The 22,561-nt window shown below is 60.3% G+C and overlaps 1 protein-coding gene across 2 annotated transcripts; it reads left to right on the top strand.

Moving 5' to 3' along the window:
• Positions 1 to 54: 54 nt before the first annotated feature.
• THOP1 (thimet oligopeptidase 1) lies at positions 55 to 19,994 on the top strand. Of its 2 annotated transcripts, none has more exons than XM_077860589.1 (13): positions 55 to 213; positions 2,411 to 2,623; positions 5,491 to 5,639; positions 6,757 to 6,864; positions 9,832 to 9,934; positions 12,895 to 13,055; positions 13,772 to 13,907; positions 14,365 to 14,731; positions 15,056 to 15,257; positions 17,391 to 17,577; positions 17,728 to 17,856; positions 18,823 to 18,959; positions 19,463 to 19,994. In XM_077860589.1, exons 1-13 carry the CDS (start codon positions 198 to 200, stop codon positions 19,616 to 19,618), a joined length of 2,064 nt encoding a protein of 687 aa, XP_077716715.1. In that variant the 5' UTR covers positions 55 to 197; the 3' UTR covers positions 19,619 to 19,994. The 2 variants fall into 2 exon arrangements, with proteins under 2 accessions (XP_077716715.1, XP_077716714.1); XM_077860588.1 differs by having other exon boundaries at positions 19,460 to 19,994.
• The last annotated feature ends 2,567 nt before the right edge of the window (positions 19,995 to 22,561 follow it).

Here is a 22,561-nt window from a genome sequence, read left to right as displayed (position 1 = left end):
GGGCGGAGCCGGGGCGCGCGTGCGCCTGGGCCTTCGGCACACGTGCCCTCCCAGCATTCCGCGGGCGCGCGGGCGGCGGGCGCCTCGGTCCCGGCTGCTGCGGACCCGGAGCACACGGAGGCGGCCGGCTGCGGCGGCTCAGGCGGCGCGACGCGGAGCGGGAGGACCGAGGGGCGGCCGGCGCACAGCTGCCCACCATGAAGCCCCCAGCAGGTACCGCTGCCCCGCGGCCCGGCCCCGCTCGCCGCACCCGGGCGCCCCTGCCTGCCTCGCGCCCGCCGGGGTCGCCGCTTGGGCCTAGGAGCCGAGCCCAGTGACCCTCGGGGGCCTGGACCCGGGTCGGGGGGGAAACGGATCGGCCCCCCCGGGACCCGCCTCGTCGGCGGCCGAATGAATGGAAACCAGCTTTACCGGCGCTTCACTCATTCAGTCAGCTCCGCGCGGCTTGGGCTGAGCGCGGGGCGGGCCCCGGGGGCGACCGTGAGCCCTCGGCGGAGTTCCAGGGCCGGAGACAGGCGTTCGCTTAACAGAGAAGCAGGCCAGCCGCTCTACAGAGTGGTCGGTGGTGGGGCTGACGGCGCTGCCGGGGGGGGGGGGCGGTGAGAGAGAGAGAGAGAGAGAGAGAGAGAGAGCGCGCGCGCGCAATCCTGGAGGGCTCCTTGGAGGAGGTGGCCTTTCCACCCGGAACGGGGCGGCCAGCAGCTGTGCTGCCAAGACGTGCAGGAGGACCGTCGTGGGTGGCGGGAACGGCGAGGGCAAAGGCGGCCAGGCCCGTGCACGCGGAGCGCGGTTGAGTAGCAACAAGTCATCTCCGCCAGAACGGGGCTGGGAGTTGCTTTTATTTTTCAGGGCAGAAGGGTGTGTCCCGAAAGCGTTTTCCTTATGGAAGTGATGGGATGTGCGTCGCCTATTTAGAAAATTGCCCAGGCTGCTGTGTGGATGCCTCCTGAGTTTGTTTGTTTGTTTTTCTTTTGCTGGTCTCTCTTCCCGCCCCCTCCCCAACCGGCTGCGATGATAATTGCGTTAATGATGATCGTGATTTGGGTTATTCGAGGTCTCAGGAAGGCAGAAATGTTGTCTGCCTTGTTTGCAGCAGGATCGTCGTTAGCCTGGAGACCCAGCACGTAGGTGGCAAGCTGAAATACTACAGAAGGAATGCGCCTGCTCCGGTTTTTTTTTTTTCAGGTCCTGCGTCCTCCAGGAGATTTGCTGACGATTGTAGCTGTTGACACGTATCTCCTACCTTGTCCCAGCTTCTGGAGCGCTCGTTTACCACCCAGCGTGGCACAGACCCGCGTCTTTTCTCTGTGGTTCTGAAGTCCACGGTGCCCTGCAAGCAGAAAGCGTTTCCTTAAGCTCGCAGCAGTCACTTGGCCAGAACATCCCACCTGGCCCGGCTCCAGAGCCTTTCTTTTTCCCCACTTACTGTTTGTCAGTGACCCTCAACCGCGGTGATGGCGCCACGCCAGGGGACACTGGGCAGTGTCTGGGACACCTGTGGTTGTCACAACTGGGCACCAAGGGTGTACAAAAACAGGTCACTGTTTGCTAATCCCTGGTATAGAGTCCAGTAAGGGTTGAACTGTAAACCTGAGTGCGGGGCGGAGCCTCGGAAAGGGGCAGGAAGGTTGGACAACCAGATATTTACAAAGCAGGGGAGGGGGGGACAGATGATACATTGGTTCAAGGTTGGAGCTGAAGTCAGACTGCATGTGTTCGAATCCCACCTCTGCCACTTGCTGGCGTGGGATCATGTAAAATGTGCACGATCATGACAAATCGTGCACATCTCAGGACCTCCATCTGTATGATGGGGGCCACATAGGACCCAGAGGGAATCAGTGAGGGAACGAAAGTAAAACATCTTCACTCTGAACACCGCACAGCAGTTTAAGTGACAGCTGTTATTATAGACCACAGTCTCTTATGCAAAACCTCTTGGGGCTAGGGATGGTTTAGGAATAAAGAATTTTCCCTATTTTAGGAAAGTAATACAGTACAAACGTCGTATTATGTCAAGGGACATCAGGGGTAGTACCCTGTAATCAAACAAGTTAACTCAGTGTGACGGAGGTGTATACCAAATAACCACCCCAGCACAGCCAGCGTTGGGGCTTGGGTCCCTTAGGGGGGGTGTCCTGGGCCCTGCCACCACCCACTCGATGCAATAGCATCGCTCTCCAGTTGCGACGAGCACAAGCATGTCAGAGATCGCCCAGTGTCTCCCGGGTTGCAGCATCTTCTGCTTTAGAGGATTGATCGACTTGCGCTCCCCCACAAAGCCTTTGGGCCTTGCCAACCTTCATGGGGAAACAGTGCTCCTGTCCATTCCCCTCAGCCCCTAGTTAGTCTAACCCTTCTGTCCTGGAAGCAGACCCATTCAGTGTGGGGCTGTGTCTTCTCTGTTCAGCCTGTGTAGGAGATGCCCTGGACACAGCGGCCCCGTGCTCCGTGGTGAACTACCTGAGATGGGACCTGAGCGCCCAGCAAATAGAGGAGCTCACTGTGGAGCTCATCGAGCAGACTAAGCGTGTGTATGACCAGGTGGGCTCCCAGAAGTTTGAAGACGTGTCCTATGAGAGTACCCTCAAGGCGCTGGCCGATGTGGAGGTGTCCTACACAGGTAAATCCAGGTCAGGATCCAGGCGGGGAGGCAGACGCAACCCAGGCCTTGGAGCTCCTGTACCCTGGCCGTGGGTGAGGCCATCTACTCTCTGGGGTGGTGGTGACGGATAAAGGGGCTGATGGCGGGTAGAGGCATCTGCTCAGCAAGAGGTAGCCTGGGGTGCCACCGGTTCCCGTGTGTACCGTGCTGCACTGCTTGGCGTACTGGGTCCTCATGGGCTACGGCATCCGAGCAGGACAGCAGCACTCCTCTCCAGGAGCCAGCTCAGGTGCCAGCCTTGAAACTGGAGCTGCCGCTTCCCGCTCCTTCCTCTGTCCCAGGAGATAGGTGTTTTCTCTCTGAGCCACTGAACTTGGCCCCCTTCGCTCCCCCCACCCCACCCCGCCCTGGCGCTTTAGGTAACCTGATGCCATCAGGTGTCCTCATCACCACCACCCACCTGGGTCCTTCTCCTTAGGATCTGTTTGTTCCCTTTGAGGGGCGAGGTGCTCAGATAGATCCAGAGCTGCTACCTCAAGGCCCATCTGTAGAGGTTGCCAGTGTGGGAGCAAAAGACTGAGACCAAGGGATCCCTGGGTGGCGCAGCGGTTTGGCGCCTGCCTTTGGCCCAGGGCGCAATCCTGGAGACCTGGGATCGAATCCCACATCGGGCTCCCGGTGCATGGAGCCTGCTTCTCCCTCTGCCTATGTCTCTGCGCCTCTCTCTCTCTGTGACTATCATAAATAAATAAAAATTAAAAAAAAAAAAAAGACTGAGACCAGTCTCGCAGCAGAAAGCTCCGAACTGAGGAAACCCTTGCCTCTGGATCTCCAGCAAAAGTCCTTTTCTGGGAACCTTGGAGAATCTCAGCTGGGGGGTTCTCCTGGAGCATCCCTGGATGCCGTGGGTTTCTGGGCGCCCCATTCAACCCCCACCCCCCAGTCTCTTTCCAGATAGACTCTTGGCAATTGCATGAGGCTGATTCCTGCCTGTTGGGTGCAGCCCTGCCAGATACCAGCTTCACTCCTACAGCCTTTTTTTCTGTCTCTCCTCAATAGCCCAAGGAATTTTATTTTTAAAGATTTTATTTATTTGAGAGAAAGCATACGCATGTCCGTGCGTGCATGACGAGAGAGAAGTAGACTCCCCGCTGAGCAGGGAGCTCGATGTGGGGCTCCATCCCAGGAGCCAGGGGTCATGACCTGAGCCGAAGGCAGATGCTTAACCGACTGAGGCCCCCAGGCCCCCCCAACCCACCCCAGCAATATTAGAGGAAACTAAAATTGAATTGTGGCATTCCCCTCACCAGCCTCTCAGTGTCGTCCCACTGCCACCCGGACGAAGGCCAGAGTCCATGATGATGTTTTTTGTGCAGTTTGCCCCTCACTGCCCCTCCTCTGAGTCTGTGTGTGCCGGCCTAGTGGCCGCTTGCACTTGCGCACTCTCCCGTCTTGGGGCTTCACACACCCTGCCTACTGGATTTTGGGCTTTTCTGTGATCACAGATTTACTACCTTCGGGAGCCCCTTCCCACGCCCCCTCTGCTCACACCAGCTGCTTGCATTGTTCCCACACTGCACCATTTTGTTGTCACACTTGGTGCAGTCACAGGCGCTTGTGAGCCTGTAAATCGCAGACGGACAGATGCTGTTTCTGTCTTTTTCGCTGTCCTCTCTCGGGCAGCCCACGGCAGGTCTGCCCTGGGGACACGCAAGCGACCAAGCTGCGATTGGAATGTAGGTCTTCCCAACACAGAATATATGTGTTTTAAATTTTTTTTTAAATTTTTTATTTATTTATGATAGTCACAGAGAGAGAGAGAGAGAGGCAGAGACACAGGCAGAGGGAGAAGCAGGCTCCATGCACCGGGAGTCCGATGTGGGATTCAATCCCGGGTCTCCAGGATCGTGCCCTGGGCCAAAGGCAGGCGCCAAACCGCTGCGCCACCCAGGGATCCCAATATATGCGTTTTAAAATTTAAATGCTCTGTAGAGGTCTGATTTACGTAGCATAGAATTTGTTCACTTACAGCATACTTTCCAGTGGTTTTTATATTTATATTAAGAGGTGTCCAACCATCATCATGGTCTAATCCAGAACATTCCATCACCCCGAAGAGAAATCATCCTGCATTGCAGTCACCCCCAATCCTCTCTGGCTCCCATGAGCCCCCTTCCCATCTGTGGATGAGCCCGTCCTGGACGTGTCACACATGTGGACTCACATCCCGTGGGACCTCCAGTGTCTGGTTCCCTCCTGAGTGTCGGCTCAGAGTCCGTCCCCCAGACAGCACGTATGGGCACCTCCCTCCTGTTCACAGCCGAGTGATGTGCCCATGGGTGGTGGGTGCGTCATGTTTGTCCCTCCAACCGTCAGTGGACGTTTGGGTCATGTTCACTGTTGGGTTATTCCTGGTCCAGCTGCTGTGAACATGTGTGATTCCCTGTTCTCACTTCACGAGGGTGGGCACCTACTGGTGGGTTGCCGGTCAGGCGGTGACTGTTAAAGCTTACGCTCTCACAGCCTTCTATGCTTCCTCTGTTTAACCAAATGCGGGTGTGCTCTGTAAGTTAGAGATCAATTTAAGATGCTGCCATCAGCAGCTGTGGTTCTTTCTGGATTTGAGTTATTTTAGCCTTTCTAGGTCTTGTCATGTTTCTCTGTCACGGCCCTTGTCTTGGAGTGTTGGCAGTTGAGTCTGTTTCCATCCTACGTGGATGACCATGCCCCTCCCTCCGGCTCCCGGCCCAGGGCCCAGTGTGGAAAGTGTTCACTGAACAGATGAGATGTAGATGAGCTGCGTGCCTGGTGGGGGTGAGGCCGGTACTTGCCAGTTTATACCTGGGGCCTAGGTTCACACCTGTCCTGTTCTCTCCCCGCTTCAGTTCAGAGGAACATCCTGGACTTCCCGCAGCACGTTTCTCCATCCAAGGACATTCGGACGGCCAGCACAGAGGCGGACAAAAAGCTGTCTGAGTTTGACGTGGAGATGAGCATGAGGCAGGATGTGTACCAGAGGATTGTCTGGCTGCAGGTGAGGATGCAGCGAGGTGCCCACGTCCACTTGGCCTGGGGGCACGGCTGACGGGGCACAGCACCAGTAATGCTGGTGGTAGACTCTGGGAGGGACAGACTGACGTCCCGATGGGCACTGCTGGGTTCAGAACCTCCTTAGACTTGATGGTTGTGTTCTCGGACCCTAGGAGGTAGAGAGCTGAGGGGCCCTGTGGGTGGGCCCTATGGGTTGGTGGGGATTGATGTGTGACAGTGCAAGTGCACTTAAACCCTGAACTGTGCGTTTTAAGAACAGCTGAGGTGGTAAGTTTTGTGTTCTGTTTTAGCACAGTGAAGGAATGTGGAAGAAAGACAGACAAATGCAGAGCAGAGAAACACAAACGTAGAGTCTAAAAGCCCTAGACTTTTTAAGCCATTCCTGCGTCCAGCACATGGTTTCCCTTTCCCGACCTTGCTGGGGGGTCCGCAGGGAGGGCTAGTGTCCTGCCTCTCGGGCCTTGGCTGCTGGTGTCGGAGGGAGCTGTGGAGGCGGACGGTGATGCTCGTCCGCGCTGTCCCATAGCGCCTGTTGCCGCACCTTGGTCAGGAGCGCACACGGGCGTGCACTGGGGCCAGTGCAGGTGGGCGACCTGTGGGAGCACAAGCAGTGTTTTGTGTTTAATTGGAGCTTCGAGATCTCTGTAGATGTACGTGCCATTCTAAGAAATGATTCAGACAGCGTGGCCTGTGCTTAGCCCAGTTTCCCCCAGCATGATGTTTGGTGAAACCAGTCACTGTCCCAACAGGGATAATGACCTTGAGGCCACCCACCATTCTCATTTCCATTCAGCCATTCCCCTGTGTGAGGCCCTGCAGGCTGGTTTTAGTTTGGGCTATTCCCAGGAAGCGGGTGCCATGGACGGGTTTGGTGCACATGTCAGTGTTGGTGTCTCTGGGACGGCTGCCTGGGAGCCCACTCGCTGAGTTGGGTGTGGTTGGAAAGGGCTTCTGCTGCGCCCCCCCCCCCACCGTGGCTGCAGCGTCCCCGTTCCCTGCAGTGATGTTTGTGCGGGTGCCCCGGCCTCCCGCTGCCTCACTGGCACCCGGCGGTGCCCCTGTGTTTCATCATCGACAGCGCTGGGATTGTCTTACCCTAGGAGAAAGTTCAGAAGGACTCGTTGAGGCCGGAGGCCCTGCGGTACCTGGAGCGACTGGTCAAGCTGGGCAGAAGGAACGGCCTACATCTACCTGAGGACACTCAACAGGTGAGTGCTGGCGGGGGTCGGAGGGGCTCCCCTGTCTGCACCATCTGAGGGCCCAGCCTCTGGCTGGGTGCCCACCTCTCTGCTGCCTCGATTCTGGAATGGGAGGTCTGTCTGGAGCAGCTCTCCCTCCACCCACATCTGCCCTCCCTGATGCTGCAGCGTGGCCTTCCTGAGAGCCTGGCGCTCCCTCAGCCACAGAGCGAGTGCACAGTTGGGGGGAACACCTTGGTCGGTCCTCGCTGGGACTTTGATGCCATGGCACTAAGGAAATCTGTCTCACTGTGGGCCTCCTGTTCTGACATCAACACCACAGCTTCCTTCTGATACCAGAGGTGTGTGGTTTTGTTCTCTGTGACACCAGCCGGGTGTCCTACAGTCAGACGCAATTCTGACACGGTCTGACACGTGTCGGGTCCTGCAGCTTCAGGGCTTGGCCCCTCAAGACTGCCCCACCTTGAGACACAGTCAACGACCACATCCAGGTTGTCCTCTCTACTTCTGACTGACCAGCTCTGTGGTTCCGAGGTTCCCACCCCTTCCTCAGGTTCACGTTGTTTGCTAGAGCAGCTCACGGGACTCGGGGAAAGTTTACTTACTATGAGTTCTCATAAGGGGCATAACCTGGAACGGCCACGTGGAGGAGAGACGCAGGGAGAGGTCTGGGGGAGAGGCACGGGGCTCGGCCCTCCCAGTGTGTGCGGCACCCCGGAAGCTCCCTGAAGCTGTCCTTCAGCAGTCCTGCGGAGGCCCCATTGTGTAGACATGACTGGTTAAAGCATTGGTGATTGATTCAGCCTGCCACCTCCAGCTCCTCTCCCCTCCCGGGGTAGGCAGGAGGGGCCGCGCTGCTCCGTGGGTGGTCCCCGGCCCCCATCCTCAGGAGCTTCCCAGAAGTCATCTCAGGATCATGCTCTCACATGTAGTGGATAGGGGCTGGTGACGAGTAACACGACGGGCCCCACACACTTGACTCTTGGGCTGTTGCAGTGTCTTCTTGTCGCTGAAGAAATTTCAAAGGTTTTAGGAGCCACGTGCCAGGAACAGGGACGAAGAGCAAATACACGTTGATTATCGTACGTCCCAGCCTCACAGATGGCATCTCCTTCAGTCTGGCCTGTATCAGAGGCGATCAGGGCCGTGCCTGCCCCTGTCCTGTGGCTAATCACTGAGGATCTTTGTTCACCCCTTCCCTCCCCATTTTCTCTGAGTGCCAGGCAGCCACAGAAAGGGGATGGCTGAGCTGTGGGCTCTGGACTGGCTGGTTTGCACACAAGAGCTGCCCTTACGGGTGAGCTGTTTACCGTCGCTGGGAATTGGCCACCCCTAGGAGAGGCCAGCCCTCCAGGGTCCACGAGACCGCCCAGCTGGGAAGGCACCAGGGCACAGGAAACGAAAGACATGGTTAATGCGACGTTGGGTCCACACCCAGAGTTCAGCGACTCTCTCGTCACTTGGAACTGACGCTGTCCTGCTTAGGCCAGCGCCTCTGCCTCACGGCTGGAGAAACCAGGGCTCCGAGAGATGAGGCATATTTGCTGTTAAAACCAAAGCCAGTGAGGGGCGCTTGGCTGACTTGATCTCGGGGTCATGAGTTTGATCCTCATGTTGGGTGAGGAAATTACATAAAAATAAGAATCTCTCTCTTTTTTTTCCTTTAAGATTTTATTTACTTGGGCAACCTGGGTGACTCAGCAGTTTAGTGCTGCCTTCAGCCCAGGGCCTGATCCTGGGGTCCCGGGATCGCGTCCTGTGTTGGGCTCTCCGCAGGGAGCCTGCTTCTCCCTCTGCTTGTGTCTCTGCCTCTCTCTCTCATGAATAAAAAAAAAAAACTTTTTTTACTTGTTTAACACAGAAAGAGCACAATTATGGGGAGTGGGAGAGGGAGAGGCAGGCTCCCCCCTGAGCAGGGAGCCTGATGTGGGACTCAGTCCCAGGACCCTGAGATCACGATCTGAGCAGAAACCGAGAGTGAGTCACTCAACCAACTGAGCCACCGGACACCCTTGTAAAAACAAGAATCTTAAAAACAAAACCCAGAAAACAAACCAGTGTCAGTGGGACCTGAGTCAGATTCACTCCCAGGACTGTGGGGCCCAGACCCACTGTGGCACCTCAGCTTCGTTGAGCGCTCGGCCAGAGCAACGGAAGGCTGTTTGCATTTTTTTTAGAGCAGGCTCCATGCCTCCCATGGGGCTTGAGCCCCCGACCCGAGGCCCAGAGTCCCGTGCTCCCCCGAGCAAGCCGGCCGGGTGTCCCCACAGGCCTTAGAGCCCCACCATGTTGTTGAAGGTCCGGCATGTGGCGTTGGGGGCTGTACCCACTGTAACTTGGGAGCCGCCTCGGCAGGAGGGACCCGGGGAGCTCGGGGTACAGCAGGGAGTCTCACGGAGGCGTCCAGCTGGGGCTCTGCGCTGGGCCCTGCTCCCTGGGGTGTGCCGCTGTCCGCCGAGAGGACGCCTGGCCGGGTGGTGGCCTGCGAGGCCATGGCCTGGGGCTGCTTCTGAGCCAGGGGCTCACGCGCCCGGCCCAGGCCCTCCAGCCGCTGCTGGCCAGCAGCTGGTGTCCCCCCGAGGGCTGGGCTGGCTCCAGGCCCCTGGGAGAGGGGGTGGGGGCTGATGGGGCCGCGCCTCACCCCCACCCGAAGTTTCCGAAGAGGCTTTGCACTGCTGCTCTGTCAAAATGTCCAAAAGCCGAGGCTGTGGACCCAGAAGGTGACAGGGTCCAGAGCGGTCTTGGCCGGGGACCCATAACAGATGGGGACATGAGCCTGAGGTCCCCAGGGTCACCAAGGCTGCTCCGCGGAAGCCGGTGTCTTGTGTTCTGTTGGCGCCGTGCAGACCAGTACCAGGACTTGATGTCTGTCTTTTCCGACCCCTCTTCCCGCCTGGTCTGTGCCTCCTCCCCACAGGCAGGGAGCCCCCCGCCCTGGTGGCTACACTCCACTCACAGCTGTGCTCCTCCCTCCAGAAAATCAAGAGCATTAAGAAGAAGCTGAGTCTTCTGTGCATCGACTTCAACAAGAACTTGAACGAGGACACGACCTTCCTGCCACTCACGCGAGAGGAGCTGGGTACTGATGGGGGGCGTGTGGTGGGGGACGCGGGATGGGGGGGCTGGCGCACCGTCCCAGGACCCTGTCAGGCCGTGGCCACCTCCCGCCAGCTTCCAAAGTGCAGGGACATCTGTGCCCCACCGCCCTGGGGCGAGGGGGTGTCTCCACTTGGAACACTCAGCGCTCAGGAATTCACATTTCCAGATCCTCGAGTGATGCCGGGAACACCGGGTTAGTGGCTGAGTTGGCCAGGATTTCCCCTTTGGGCCCCAGGCCCCCACCAGCTGCTCTTGTTTGAATCTTTTTTTTTTTTTTTTTAAAGATTTTCTTTATTCATGAGAGAGAGAGAAGCAGAGACACAGGCAGAGGGAGAAACAGGCTCCACACAGGGAGTCCGATGTGGGACTCGATCCCGGATCTCCAGGATCACGCCCTGGGCTGAAGGCGGCTCCAAACCGCTGAGCCACCCGGGCTGCCCTCTTGTTTGAATCTTGTGAGGAGGTAGATTAAATCCTGGCTGGTTCTTCTTTCCAAACTGGCTATAGGGGATTTTGAAGGGCTGGGGCCGAGGTGTCTTTTTTAGTTTTTACTGTTTGTGCTGCTGCTCTCACCCCAGAGGTTTCATTTTCGGTAAACTTGGCGGCTGTGGGAAAGTTGTGAGAGCCCTACGGCGGGCAGCCCCGTGAGCTCGGCTCTCCTGGCCCCGCGCTGACATTGACTTCCTGCCCTTCCTGTGGTCTCTGCCACACGTACGTCCTTCCCGCTGTTGGAGAGGTGTCGTAGGCCTTGGGAGCCTTGCCCAGGAGTGTGGCCGTCCCGTGTCCTTTCCACACACCCCTCCCACCGGGAGACAGCACGGAACAGCTGTGGCGTTGAGAATGCAGCCCGCGTGCCCTGCTCTGCCGACCCGCTGACCCTCTGTGTGTTCCTCCGCCGTCGGGGTCTGGTCAGGGCCATGTTGCATTTTACTATCTCTTTTGGCTCCTTTCCTGTTTTTTTTTTTTTTTTTTTTTAAGATTTATTCAGGAGAGACAGAGAGAGAGAGGCAGAGACACAGGCTGAGGGAGAAGCAGGCTCCACGCAGGGAGCCGGATGCGGGACTTGTTCTCAGGACCCTGGGGTCACGCCCTGAGCCAAGGGCAGGCGCTCAACCACTGAGCCCCCAGGCGTCCCATTGGCTCCCTCCTGTTGAACTGTCCCTCAGCCACCTACAAAAGTATTTTCATTTCTCCCAACGTGGACGCTTTGGAAAGGCCCAGGCCGGCGGTCTCACTGCTGCCTGCGAGAGCCCTGCCCGTCCCGTGTGAGGCGCCCGAGGGCTGTGGCAGTGACCCTGCGGTGGTGGCCTCACGGGAGGGTGTGTTGGGCCCTTCTGCCGGGGGTCCCCATCCTGCTGCCCGAGCCCCCAGAAGGCAGCTAGCTTGCAGAGGTGCCCATGGTCACGGCCTTCCTGAACAGGGCCTTGCGGGCCATCCCCGTTCTGGTTCAGTCCTCTCTGTGCCTGAGCCTCAGATGGCAGGTCCCCCACGTGGCCCCCTGTTTAAGGTCAGGCGCCCGCTGTGTTTTCTGGCCACAGGACCCTGGGTCTCGAATCGGGGGACAAATCTGCTCGCCCACCCCCTCGCAGGCCGGCTTCTCTGCCCATTTGTCCAGCCCGAGGGGCCTTGCCGCCTCAGCGTGGCCTCCTGTGTGGGCAGCAGGTCGCCCCAGCACCGTGGAGTGAAGCAGAGCCCCCGGCCTCGGGGGGCAGGGGGGTCGGGGGCGGAGGGGTCAGGGGGGCTGCGGCGAGGACGGTGTGGCCAGCCTGCCTGCAGGTCCTGCTGAGCAAGGGTGTGGCGCTTGTTTACCTTCTGCTCGCCTGAGGGACAGGGCTTTGACTCATGAGGTGTCGGTCAGCGTGTCTGTCCCCAGCACCCCCCCGTGGCCTTGCTTCGGTGCCCCGTGCCTGCCTGGAGGGGTTGGCGCTCTCCCGGCAGCGGCTTCTCGGGAGGGGCTCGGGGGCTGCCGCTCGCCTTGCGCTGCCGGTGACGCTCCCATGAGAGGCGCCCTGACCCCCTTCTGTGTGTTCATGTGCTGGTCTCTCGAGTCAGGACCTCCCTCGCCCCACTTAGTGGTTGATCCGTGTGCAGAGGTCGGTGTGGACGGAGGCCCCGTTCCTCATGGGTGGCGGTCTGCCGCGGTCACCGTTGTCATGCCCAGGTTGTCCTAATTCTACCTCAAGGGCCTCTACAGCGTGAAGTGTTCCTGTTGTTCTTTGGGCACTTTCTCTGGGTCTGGGGTCCCGGGCTCATTTGTCCTCGCCCTGGCCTGGCACTTAGAAACCAAGATGTGCGCGCTGCTGCTGCGGGCCTGTCGTTCCCAGGTCGTCGCCAGTTAGGAAGTGGGTGTCTGTCTGCACACGTGCACACGCACCTCTGTGCCAAAGCGGGGGCCTCGCAAACGGTGCCCTGCCTGGCCCTGCCCACCCTGCTGCGGCGCGTCCCTTCTCACCTGTCCCGAGGTGAGGGCCCCGGGCGAGCTGGCCTTGGAAGGAGCTGTGGGCCGAGTCAGAGCCGGGGTGTGAGGCGGTGGCCCTGGACGTGTTCGTTCTGAGGTGCAGCACCCAGGTCTCTGTCGAAGGAGGATGGTTCGCGGGTGGGGACCTGGGTGAGAGGCTGTTGCAGAAGTGTGGGCCGCGGCGATGGTGAGGGCGGCCGGGCAGCATCTGTCCGCGGTGGAGAAGGGACGAGGAAGAGACCACAGCCCCTGGACGCCCCCTGTGCCAAGGGTGGAGCCGAGTGGGGCTTTTCCTCCCTGGGAGCCTTGCTGGGAAGGGCAGCGGGGCTCCGTCTTCCCGGAGGGCTCAGGGCAGGGTGGGGATGCCGGGCCTGGTGCCCTGTTCCCTGCAGGCTCCCCGTCCTAGCCTCCCACGTGGAAGGGAAGCCTGCCTCCCTCCCCAGCTGCACGGGCCTGTGGCAGCCCTGGTTTTGTTCCTACAGGAGGGCTCCCGGAGGACTTTCTGAACTCGCTGGAGAAGGCTGGGGATGACAAGTTGAAAGTCACTCTCAAGTACCCACATTATTTTCCTCTCCTGAAGAAGTGCCACGTGCCCGAGACCAGGAGGAAGGTGGAGGAGGCCTTCAACTGCCGGTGCAAGCAGGTGGGAAGGCGATGCCGCAAGTGGTGGGGCCTGTCCTGGGTGCCCGGTGCCCGCTGGGCCAGGCTCAGTGGTGGGCAGGCGCCCAGGCGAGTCAGCCTGCCCCTCCCGGCCTTCCGCGCGGGGTCCAGCTCTGGCCCCCGGCCACAGCGCCAGTCCTGTGTCTGCGAGTGTCCACTGCTCTGCGCCTTAGCTTCAGTCGTCCCCTCTCTCTCTCTTCAGTGGCGTTGCTGGGGCTTGAGCTGGGGTCTGCAGATGCGTCCTCCCCCTTTCTGTGTCTTGTGTGCTGGCCTGGGCCCTCTAACTGCGGCCCGGGGCGTGTCTTCAACGCACAGACATCCATTCCCGCGCAGACGCGTGTATTTGTGTCCATGCCGCGGTGTGGTCTCAGCCTCGCTTCTATTCAGTGCCTCCAGCAGACGGGGGTGAGCTCCCCATGCACAGTGCCCCGAGGCTGTCCTGCAGAGTCCCGGCCCCACACCGCTCTCCACCCACGGCCTTGACACCCCTCACGATGACACCTTTCTGGTCCAAACGGGACCTGGGGGTTTATAGAGCTGCATGTGTTGTGTCAGGACCACAGGGCAGCCATGGAAACCTAGGCCGTGGGAAGGAGGGAGGGGAACGAGGCACAGCTGGTGGTCCTGCGTTCCAGAGGACCCAGTGGGAGGTGGTGGGCCCAGCACCCATAGAACTGCTCATTCATTGGTCGGTTCCAGGAGAATTGTGCGATCCTCAGAGAGCTGGTGACCCTCCGGGCCCAGAAGTCCAGCCTGCTGGGGTTTAGCACACACGCCGACTACGTCCTGGAGATGAACATGGCTAAGAGCAGCCAGGTGGTGGCCACTTTCCTAGGTAACCCCTTGCCTCCCCCAGCCTCCCCCAGCCTCCCCCAGCCTCCCGCCGTGGGTTCCAGAAGGGAGTCGGGTTGTTTGTGACCACAGTGTGATGAGGCCTCAGAGCCATTCTCTGTGCGCCCTGGAGTGGGACTCCTGACACCCCTGAGCCCCGGTCAGCTTCACAGGGCTCCAACCTGATGGACAAGCGTAGGGCTCTGGGGTGAGGCTGCATGTGCTCCCTGCTCTGTCTCATGGCGTGAGCTCTGGGCAAGCGTCCCCACCCTGGCCGTCCTTTCTGGCTTGTGGCACCGGGGGCCACCCACCCCCCACCACCTGGCTGCTGCAGGGGGAGGCGTGGCCTATCTAGCTTGTACCGGCAGCCCAGGCGTTCCAGGCGGGGTGCTGGGCCTGGGGGTGCCCTGGGGGCAGCCGCTGCAGGGAGGTAGCCTTGCCTTCCCCTCTGCCCTCCGCAGATGAGCTGGCCCAGAAGCTGAAGCCCCTTGGGGAGCAGGAGCGTGCCGTGATCCTGGAGCTGAAGAAGGCCGAGTGCGAGAAGCGGGGCCTGGACTTCGACGGGCGCATCAACGCCTGGGACATGCGCTACTACATGAACCAGGTGGAGGAGACCCGCTACAGCGTGGACCAGAACCTGCTCAAGGAGTACTTCCCCATGCAGGTGGTCACCCAGGGCTTGCTCAGCATCTACCAGGAGCTGCTGGGGCTGACCTTCGACCTGGAGGAGGGCGCCACCGTGTGGCACGAGGACGTGAAGCTCTACTCCGTGAGGGACTCGGCGTCGGGGAGGGTCATCGGGAAGTTCTACCTGGACCTCTACCCGCGGTGCGTGTCAGCCGGGCCACCCTTCTCTGCCTCGTCGTTCTTGTCTGTGCCAGGGGTCGTGGGGCCGCTGCTGTGCAGGGCCTGGCCGGGGGCTGGGAGTGTTCGGGGCGGGGGTGGGGGGCGGGCGGGACTCCTGCTCCCGGGCACCTGCTCCTGAGACCGAAGCTTGAGCCGCTCCGTCCGTCGGCGGCTGGTAGACGGGTGGGTGAGGGGATGCGAGAGCCAGGGTGCTGGAACCAGGGGGTCTTGTGGGGTCAGTAGCCCCAGGCCAGTCGGTGCGTAGAGCAGATCCCTGGCTGGGCCTGACCCTGCCCCCGTCCCCAGGGAAGGGAAGTACGGGCACGCGGCCTGCTTTGGCTTGCAGCCCGGCTGCCTGCGGCAGGACGGGAGCCGCCAGATTGCCATCGCGGCCATGGTGGCCAACTTCACCAAGCCTACCCCGGACGCCCCCTCCCTGCTGCAGCACGACGAGGTGGAGACCTACTTCCACGAGTTTGGGCACGTGATGCACCAGCTGTGCTCTCAGGTGGGGGCAGGGGCCGCGGGGATGGGGGCGGTGCTTGGTGCTTGGTGGGTCTGCACAGTGAACACTCCCCGGGTCACCACGGCCCCGGCGATGCCCCCTTGGCCAGTAGCCGTCACTGAGCCCGGCAGACGGCTGGCTTACTGGCTAGAAGTGTGTCCCTGCGGTGCTGGGGCTGGGCACGCGTGGTCAGTGTGTTGGCGTTGCTGGTTCCCTCTGAGGCCACCCCCTCAGCGCGCGGCCAGAGTCCTCTCGTGTCCTCGCATGATCGTCCCTGTGCACATTTGTGTTCTCACATCCTCTTAGAAGGACGCTGGTCGTTGGCTTAGGGCCCCCTCGGTGATTTCATTTTAAGTTGAATAGTTCAGTGACCATTAGTTTACCAAGGTATGTGGCCGTCACTGCTGTCCAGATGTTCCAGAACATTCTATCACCCAGAAAGAACCTTCATGTTTCTTAGTTGTCGTCCCCCACGCTCAGCTCCCGGCCCCCCCGAGCCCCCTCCCCGTCTGTGGGCAAGCCCGTCCTGCACGTGTCACACATGTGGACTCACACCCTGTGGGGCCTGCTGTGTCTGGTGCCCTCCCTGAGTGTCGTGGGCTCGGAGTCCGTCCCCGGGGCGGCGTGTGGGCGCCTCGGCCCTCTTTACAGCCAAGGGACGTGCCTGTGAGTGGGGGGCACCGAGAAGTGTGTTTTGAGCAGAAGGTTCTGACTTTTGTGTTCCGTGTAGTGCCTTTTGTCTTTCACAGTTTGTGCTTTGTGTCTTGCTGAAGAGCTTGTTTTCTCCTAATTTTCCTTTTCTAGAAGTGTTACTCTCAGCTCTTCGTGTTGGTCGGCCCTCAGCCGCCACGGCTCCTCGGGGCAGGGCAGAGTCTCCGGCACTGGGGCCCCGTGTGCCCCGGCCACCTCGTCCTGTTCATGCAGCTCCCCTCGCCACCTCCCGCCTCTGCGCTGTATGCTCGCAGGGTTTGTCCCATATCCGGAACATTCTTTTGCCCGTGACTCTCACGGCTCTGTCATTTCCTTCAGGTCTTGCCAGATAAATGTTCTCACTATTCGAGGCAGTTCTGTCCTGTAAAGCCACAAGCCCTGAGTCCGCAGATACCGAAGCCGGGCTCCTGTGGGAACACAGGGTGAGGTCCCTGCGAGCCTCTGGTCGTGACGAGCAGTATACACAGCCTTGTGTTGTACGTTTTGTTGAAAGACACTTTTTTTTTTTTAATGATTTTTTATTATTTATTTATTCATAAAGACACCGAGAGAGAGAGAGGCAGAGACACAGGCAGAGGGAGAAGCAGGCTCCATGCAGGCAGCCTGATGTGGGACTCGATCCAGGGTCCCCAGGATCAAACCCCGGGCTGCAGGCAGCGCTAAACCACTGAGCCACCCACATGTCTTTTAAAGAGGCCAATTGCCTATAAAAACACAAAAATGCAAAAAAGAAAAAAAAAAAAAAAAAAAAAACACCAAAAACCGGACTCTTAATAGATCCCGAGAAGGACCCTGGTTAAAGCCCAGCAGCAGAGCGCCCAGTGACCACGAAGTGCCTTGGGCCTTGGCTTGGGGTCATAAAGTTTACCAAGTAGACGGAGTCACAGATAGGGTCCGTGAGTCATGAGGCCCAGCGTGTGTCCTCTCCCAGGTCCCTGCCTCGCCCAGGGCCTTGAGGGGACGTGGCCGTGCTCGCACAGCTCATTTGGCTGAGTGGCTATCAGAGCCGGGTCCTAGCACACCTCGGACGGGGGCTGTTTTTTTCAGGAAAATTTCTGACACAAGAGTGAGAAAACACAGGGTGCCTCTGACACGACCGCCCAGATCCCGTGGTTTCCAGGCCAGCCCCTTGCAGAGTGTAGGGATTTTTGAGAGCTTTGGGTTTGCGGGTGGAGGGGAATATAGGTGGCCAGCTGGGGCCGGCCTCCTCCCACCTCCCTGTGTCGTGGGCGCAGTTATCGGCAGCCCCCCCAGGAGCCTCAGCTGCCCCCGTCCCCAGGCTTTGGGGTGTCACACGGCCTGCTGTCCTCTCCCCGGTGCGTGCTGCTCAGGAGAGCACTGCGCACCGCGTGCCCGGGTGAGACCAGCGCTCGGAGCTGGCCAGGCCGGGCCCAGACTTTCCTACAGCTCCGCCCGCCCCCGCAGGCGGAGTTTGCCATGTTTAGCGGGACGCACGTGGAGCGGGACTTCGTGGAAGCACCTTCCCAGATGCTGGAGAACTGGGTGTGGGAGAAGGAGCCGCTGCTCAGGATGTCCCAGCACTACAGGACGGGCAGCGCCATCCCCCAGGAGCTGCTCGAGAAGCTCATCAAGTCCCGGCAGGCCAACACAGGTGCCCGCCGGGAGCCGCCCTCCTGCCCGGGGGCCTCTGGGGGGGTGCATCCCTGCCGCACGCAGTAGGCCAGGCACACGCCTTCATGGCTTTGTTTACCGCTGGTGCCGGAGTGCAGAGCCAGCCTCCCGGTCTCCTTCTACCCGCCAGGTCTCTTCAACCTGCGCCAGATCGTACTGGCCAAGGTGGATCAGGCCCTGCACACGCAGACGGCTGCCGACCCGGCTGAGGAGTATGCCCGCCTCTGCCAGGAGATCCTTGGGGTCCCTGCCACGCCAGGTAGCTGCTCGCGAGGTGGGCCCACCTGGGGGTCAGGGGCTCAGCCCTTCCCTGAGTCAGAAAGATCTAGTGAAGGCAGTTTGAAACCAGTTTGTAGCTGAGGCCCAGGAGGGAGCAGACGGCCTCTGGCCCTCTGGCTGCTTTGTGCTTCTGGGCCTGCCGGCTCCAGCTGTGCGGCTGGCAGGTGTGGGCAGCTCCATGCTTTCCTGCGTCACTCGTATGGCACCGGCTGTATGTGTTTCCCCCCCCATCCCTCCCCCCCCCCCCCCAACCTGCTTTGAACAAGCCTGGAAGGTGCAGCAGAGACCAGGGATTTCATACCCTGGAGTAGAAAATAAGGTGGATTTTGTTTGTTTAAAGATTTTATTTCTTTCTTTTCTTTTCTTTTTTTTTTTTTTTTTAATTTGTTCCTGAGAGAGAGCGAGCCATAGGCAGAGGGAGAAGCAGGCTCCATGTGGGGAGCCCGATGCGGGACTCGATCCCAGGACCCTGGGGTCACGCCCTGGGCTGAAGGCAGATGCTCAATCGCTGAGCCACCCAGGCGTCCCTCTGAATAAAGTTTTAGTGTCTATTTTTGTGCGTTACCACAAGTGCTCGGATTAACACATGTAAAAATACTTAGGATTTTAATGTAGGTAGTGTGGCATTGGCTTCTTCCACAGACACTTTAAAAATTCCTTCAAAAAGCTTTTTAACCAGTGCGTGCTCTCTGCTGTAGGGGTGTGCCTTGTTATATCCTCTTGCATGAACTCTTAAGCGTCAGCAGATAGTGAGCAGAGCTGTATTTCCCTTGGCCAAGTTGTCCCGCTCCTGCTTTCTAGAAGTGTCAGGCCAGTTCCTCTCCTGGGTGTGTGGGTCATCTCCGATGGGCTGATTTGAGGCCCCCTTCTCCTGGCAAGGGGCACCGAGGGGGCGGGGAGGGGGTGGACTCGGGCCACAGCAAGAGCCTTACCACATCTGTCCCAGGGACCAACATGCCTGCGACCTTTGGCCACCTGGCCGGTGGCTACGACGCCCAGTACTACGGCTACCTGTGGAGTGAGGTGTACTCCATGGACATGTTCCACACACGCTTCAAGCAGGAGGGCATCCTGAACGGCAAGGTGAGGGGAGGGCAGCCACTTGGCGGGGGGCGGTACCTGCCTGTGGGGGAGTAGGGGACCTTTCCTCTCTCTGGTCCCTGCAGCCCAGGACCCGGGAGGGCAGCTGAGGCACCGGCTAGTCCTTGCCAGGTGCTGGAGGTGGGCCCTCCCTCAGACCTGAGAGTTTGCCACCCTGGACCCTCCTGGGGCCGGGTGCTCAGCCAGCTTTCCAGACCTGTGTCCTATCACAGCGGGAACTCGACCACCCGTGTCGTGGGCTCAGCCTGGGCTTAGCCTCTGTGAGGTGAAGGGCCTTGAGTTTCTGATGGGTGTGTCCCTGCACACGTGCTCGTGTGCAGTAATGTGCACACGCTTGTGGAGACACCTGTGTGTGTGAAGAGCACGCACGTTCTCTCTGCCCACGCAGACATGCAAGAGCCCACTTGTGGCTGAGAGAGGGGATGCGGGAGGACGTGTCCAGGGGGAGCGTGAAGACCTCACCCCCCCCACCCTGTTCCCAGCAGGTCGGCATGGACTACAGACGCTGCATCCTGAGACCCGGCGGCTCCCAGGATGCCAGCGTCATGCTGAAGCTCTTCCTGGGCCGAGACCCCAAGCAGGATGCCTTCCTCCTGAGCAAGGGGCTGCAGGTGGACAGCAGCGAGCCACCGGCCTGCTGACGCACCAGGGCTCTGCTGGCCCCGGGCCACGGGCTCAGCCCCACCCCAGCTCCTGCTGCCCTGTTGCCTTAGCTCCCAGTCGGGAAACGGGGTGGCCTGCCGCTCAGGGTGGGCGGGTGGGGGCAGGGTGAGGAGACGGGCTCTTCGTCCTCCCTGTCCGTTCCTCGTGTCTGGTCTCTACAGGCCCCCGTCGGTGGCCAGCCTGGGCTGATGGGGCCTTCTCCTCGAGATGCCCGGAGAACTCTGTGTTCAGTCACGCCCGCCAATTTGTTGCACTAATCCATCCCCTTCCTGGGAAGTTTTCTGAGTGAAAAGATGGTGGTTCTTTGAAATGCAGCCATTAAAAAAAAAAAAAAAAAAAAAGGAAAGAGAGAGACTGTTGGCCTGGTCTGACTCCTGTCCCTTCAGACTGTGGGTTGTCACTCATGGATGACGTGCTGGGAGCTCGTTAGGCCCTAGACTTGCTTGGTGATCTGCCCTCAGGAGGGGACGCACTGCTCCGTGTGCTGGAGCGTTCTGGATTGCAACAGGTTTGGGTGTCCGGGAGCCGGCCGAGCTGCCGGACTGTGTGCAGGGATGGGGTGCCGTCCCGCCCCCCAGGAGGTGTCTGTTTCCTGCCAACCTCCCTCCTCCCTGTGCAGCCCTGGCCGATGTCGGACCAGGCTCAGCTCTTCCAGGAAGCTGAGAGGCCAAGACCGCCCTCCTGCACCCCCGCCCGCTGGGCACAGCTCCTGTCCCGGCCCCTTGGCCCAACTTAGGGGTTTGTGATTTGACAGTTTCTGATTAATGGGCGCAGCTGCTGGAAGCCAGGCTGTGACCTTTCTGGTCCCTGTGACCTTGAGGCCTAAGGCACATGTGGCCCTCTCCGCTCAGCTCCCTCTGGCTGAGCAACGCAGCCAAGTCTGGGCCTTGGAGACAGGCGGCCGCCCTGCATCTTCTGGTAATTCTTCAAAAGGCCTTAGGTAATACTTTCTGGGCACAGTGGAAATTCGAAAGAGGTTCTTGAGCAGGACGGGTAGGTGTCCCCCCCTTTGTTTGGCTTGGGCCATCCCTTGTGTTCTCTTCCCTGGTCACTTGCCCTGTAATTGTCCTCACCAGCCCTCCCCACATCCCACGAAGGGGAGCAGCCCGCGGAGTGAGGCACCAGGCAGCTCCCTGAGGCAGATGGCTGCACCTGTTGGGCTGGCACGTCGTGGGGGGAGGTCTGCCCTGCCCCCTGCCCGTTCTCAGCAGCCCTGGGCTGGTCGGCGGTGGCTACCCTTAGGCAGACCTGGCTCGAGTCCCTGCTCCCACCTCTGTGCCTGAGGGGGTGGGGGACAAGGGCCCAGAGCTGGTGTGCCCCCGGCGTGTGAGGCCACCGCTAAGAAGGGGGAGGTTGAGCCCACTCCAGCTGTTGGCTTACACCTACACCACCTGGGGCCCGAGGAGGAGCAAAGAGCTGCCAGGGACCACATCTGGGCTTCCGTGAGGGCCTCTGTCTAGCAGTAGCGGTGTTGGGGGGCTGGGGCTCCTCCTCTTTCCCTGTGCAGAGCCCCCAGGTGGCCACCACCTGGTCCTTGTGCAAAATCCAGGTGTGGTGCTGGCATCCCCAGCTGGGGGCTGGGGGGCTGGAGACTGGGGATGGGGGGAAGCCACAGGCCTCCTGTGACTCTGAGCAGGCAGGCGGGGTCGGGGGCATGAGCACAACCGCGCAGGCCTGCTCAGCGCCCCCGCAGCCTCCCTGCTGAGCCGCAGGCTGCACACCTGCTCTCAGGCTCGGTTCAGGGTGCCGGGGAGAGCTGTTGGATCCTCCGGCCTGGTGGCCTTGAGCAGCCACCTTCTCCCCGAAGGAGCTGGTGGGCCGTCGTCGGCTCCCTCCTCCCTCAAGGCTGCTGCAGGCGGGCCACCCCGGGACCAGGGCCAGTGTCCGCTCCTTCCCAGGCGCCCTCCTCCAGCAGTGCCTGCTGGTGCCAGCGGCCTGGCAGGAGATGGCCCGGGGCGGCCTTACTGATGAGCGTGGCTTTCTCATTCTGGAAACCCGCACCTGGTTCCCGGGTTCAAGTCTCAGGCTTGGACCTTTGGGTGAGTGGAGCCCGGGGTAGACTTCTGGCACAGGTTAGGCCAGGTGGGTGCCCCCATGACCCAGGAAACAGGGAGCACAGGCCGGTGTGGTACTGATGCTCACACCCCCCAAACCTCCCGTGGGCTCTCCGGCCAGCCCTGCAGCGCAGGTGGGGGTACTGCTCAGTCCCCCACAGGCCCCGGGTTAGGGCAGGCACGGCCAGCTGTCTTAAGCCAGGGTGTGGTTCACAGTGACAAACGCCCACACTGGGCTGGCGCTGTCAGGCCTGTAACTTCTGTCACTGGGAATAGATGTTCCCTCCCACCCCTGTCCCCCATCCCGCCCCAGACCTGAGACGGGGAGAACGTACTCTGCGGGCGCGGGATGTGCAGATGGCGAGGCCTGGGGGGGGCACCAGATCCATGAGGGAGGCTGCTCCACCGCGCTCTCTGCGTGCTGGCCCCGAGCTTTGCATGGACAAGCCTGTGAGTCCCCTGTTCTGTTCAGCCAGTTGGAGCAGCCCTTTGTCACCTGCAGGCCACAGTGGTCTGTCCTTGATCTTGTCCCTGTCCAGCCCCCTGAGATCCGTGGCATATTAAAGCTGGGCTCGCCAGAGCAGACTGGCCTCTCCCCTTCCAAGGACTGTCGGGGGGTCTCCTCCAACTTGAGGTGTTGAGGTAATAGGGCCCGGGCGATGCCAGGGTCCTTGTGTTGGTTCTGGCCTGGGAGGGACTTAGCAATCCTCACCACCCCTGACCCCTGAGCCAGGGAGACGGGGCCAGCCCCAGACCGCGGCCAGTCGGGGTCCAGGCCCCTGCAGGCTTGTCCACGCATCTCGGGACCACAGCCACATCTACAGGGGGGTGTGTGTGTATGTTTAACAGCTTCGTGGAGATAAAATT

This window comes from Canis aureus, chromosome 19 (assembly GCF_053574225.1).
Source record: "Canis aureus isolate CA01 chromosome 19, VMU_Caureus_v.1.0, whole genome shotgun sequence".
NCBI classification, from domain to species: domain Eukaryota; kingdom Metazoa; phylum Chordata; class Mammalia; order Carnivora; family Canidae; genus Canis; species Canis aureus.
Note: the sequence above shows the minus strand (reverse complement) of the source record. Positions and strands in the feature narration are given on the sequence as shown.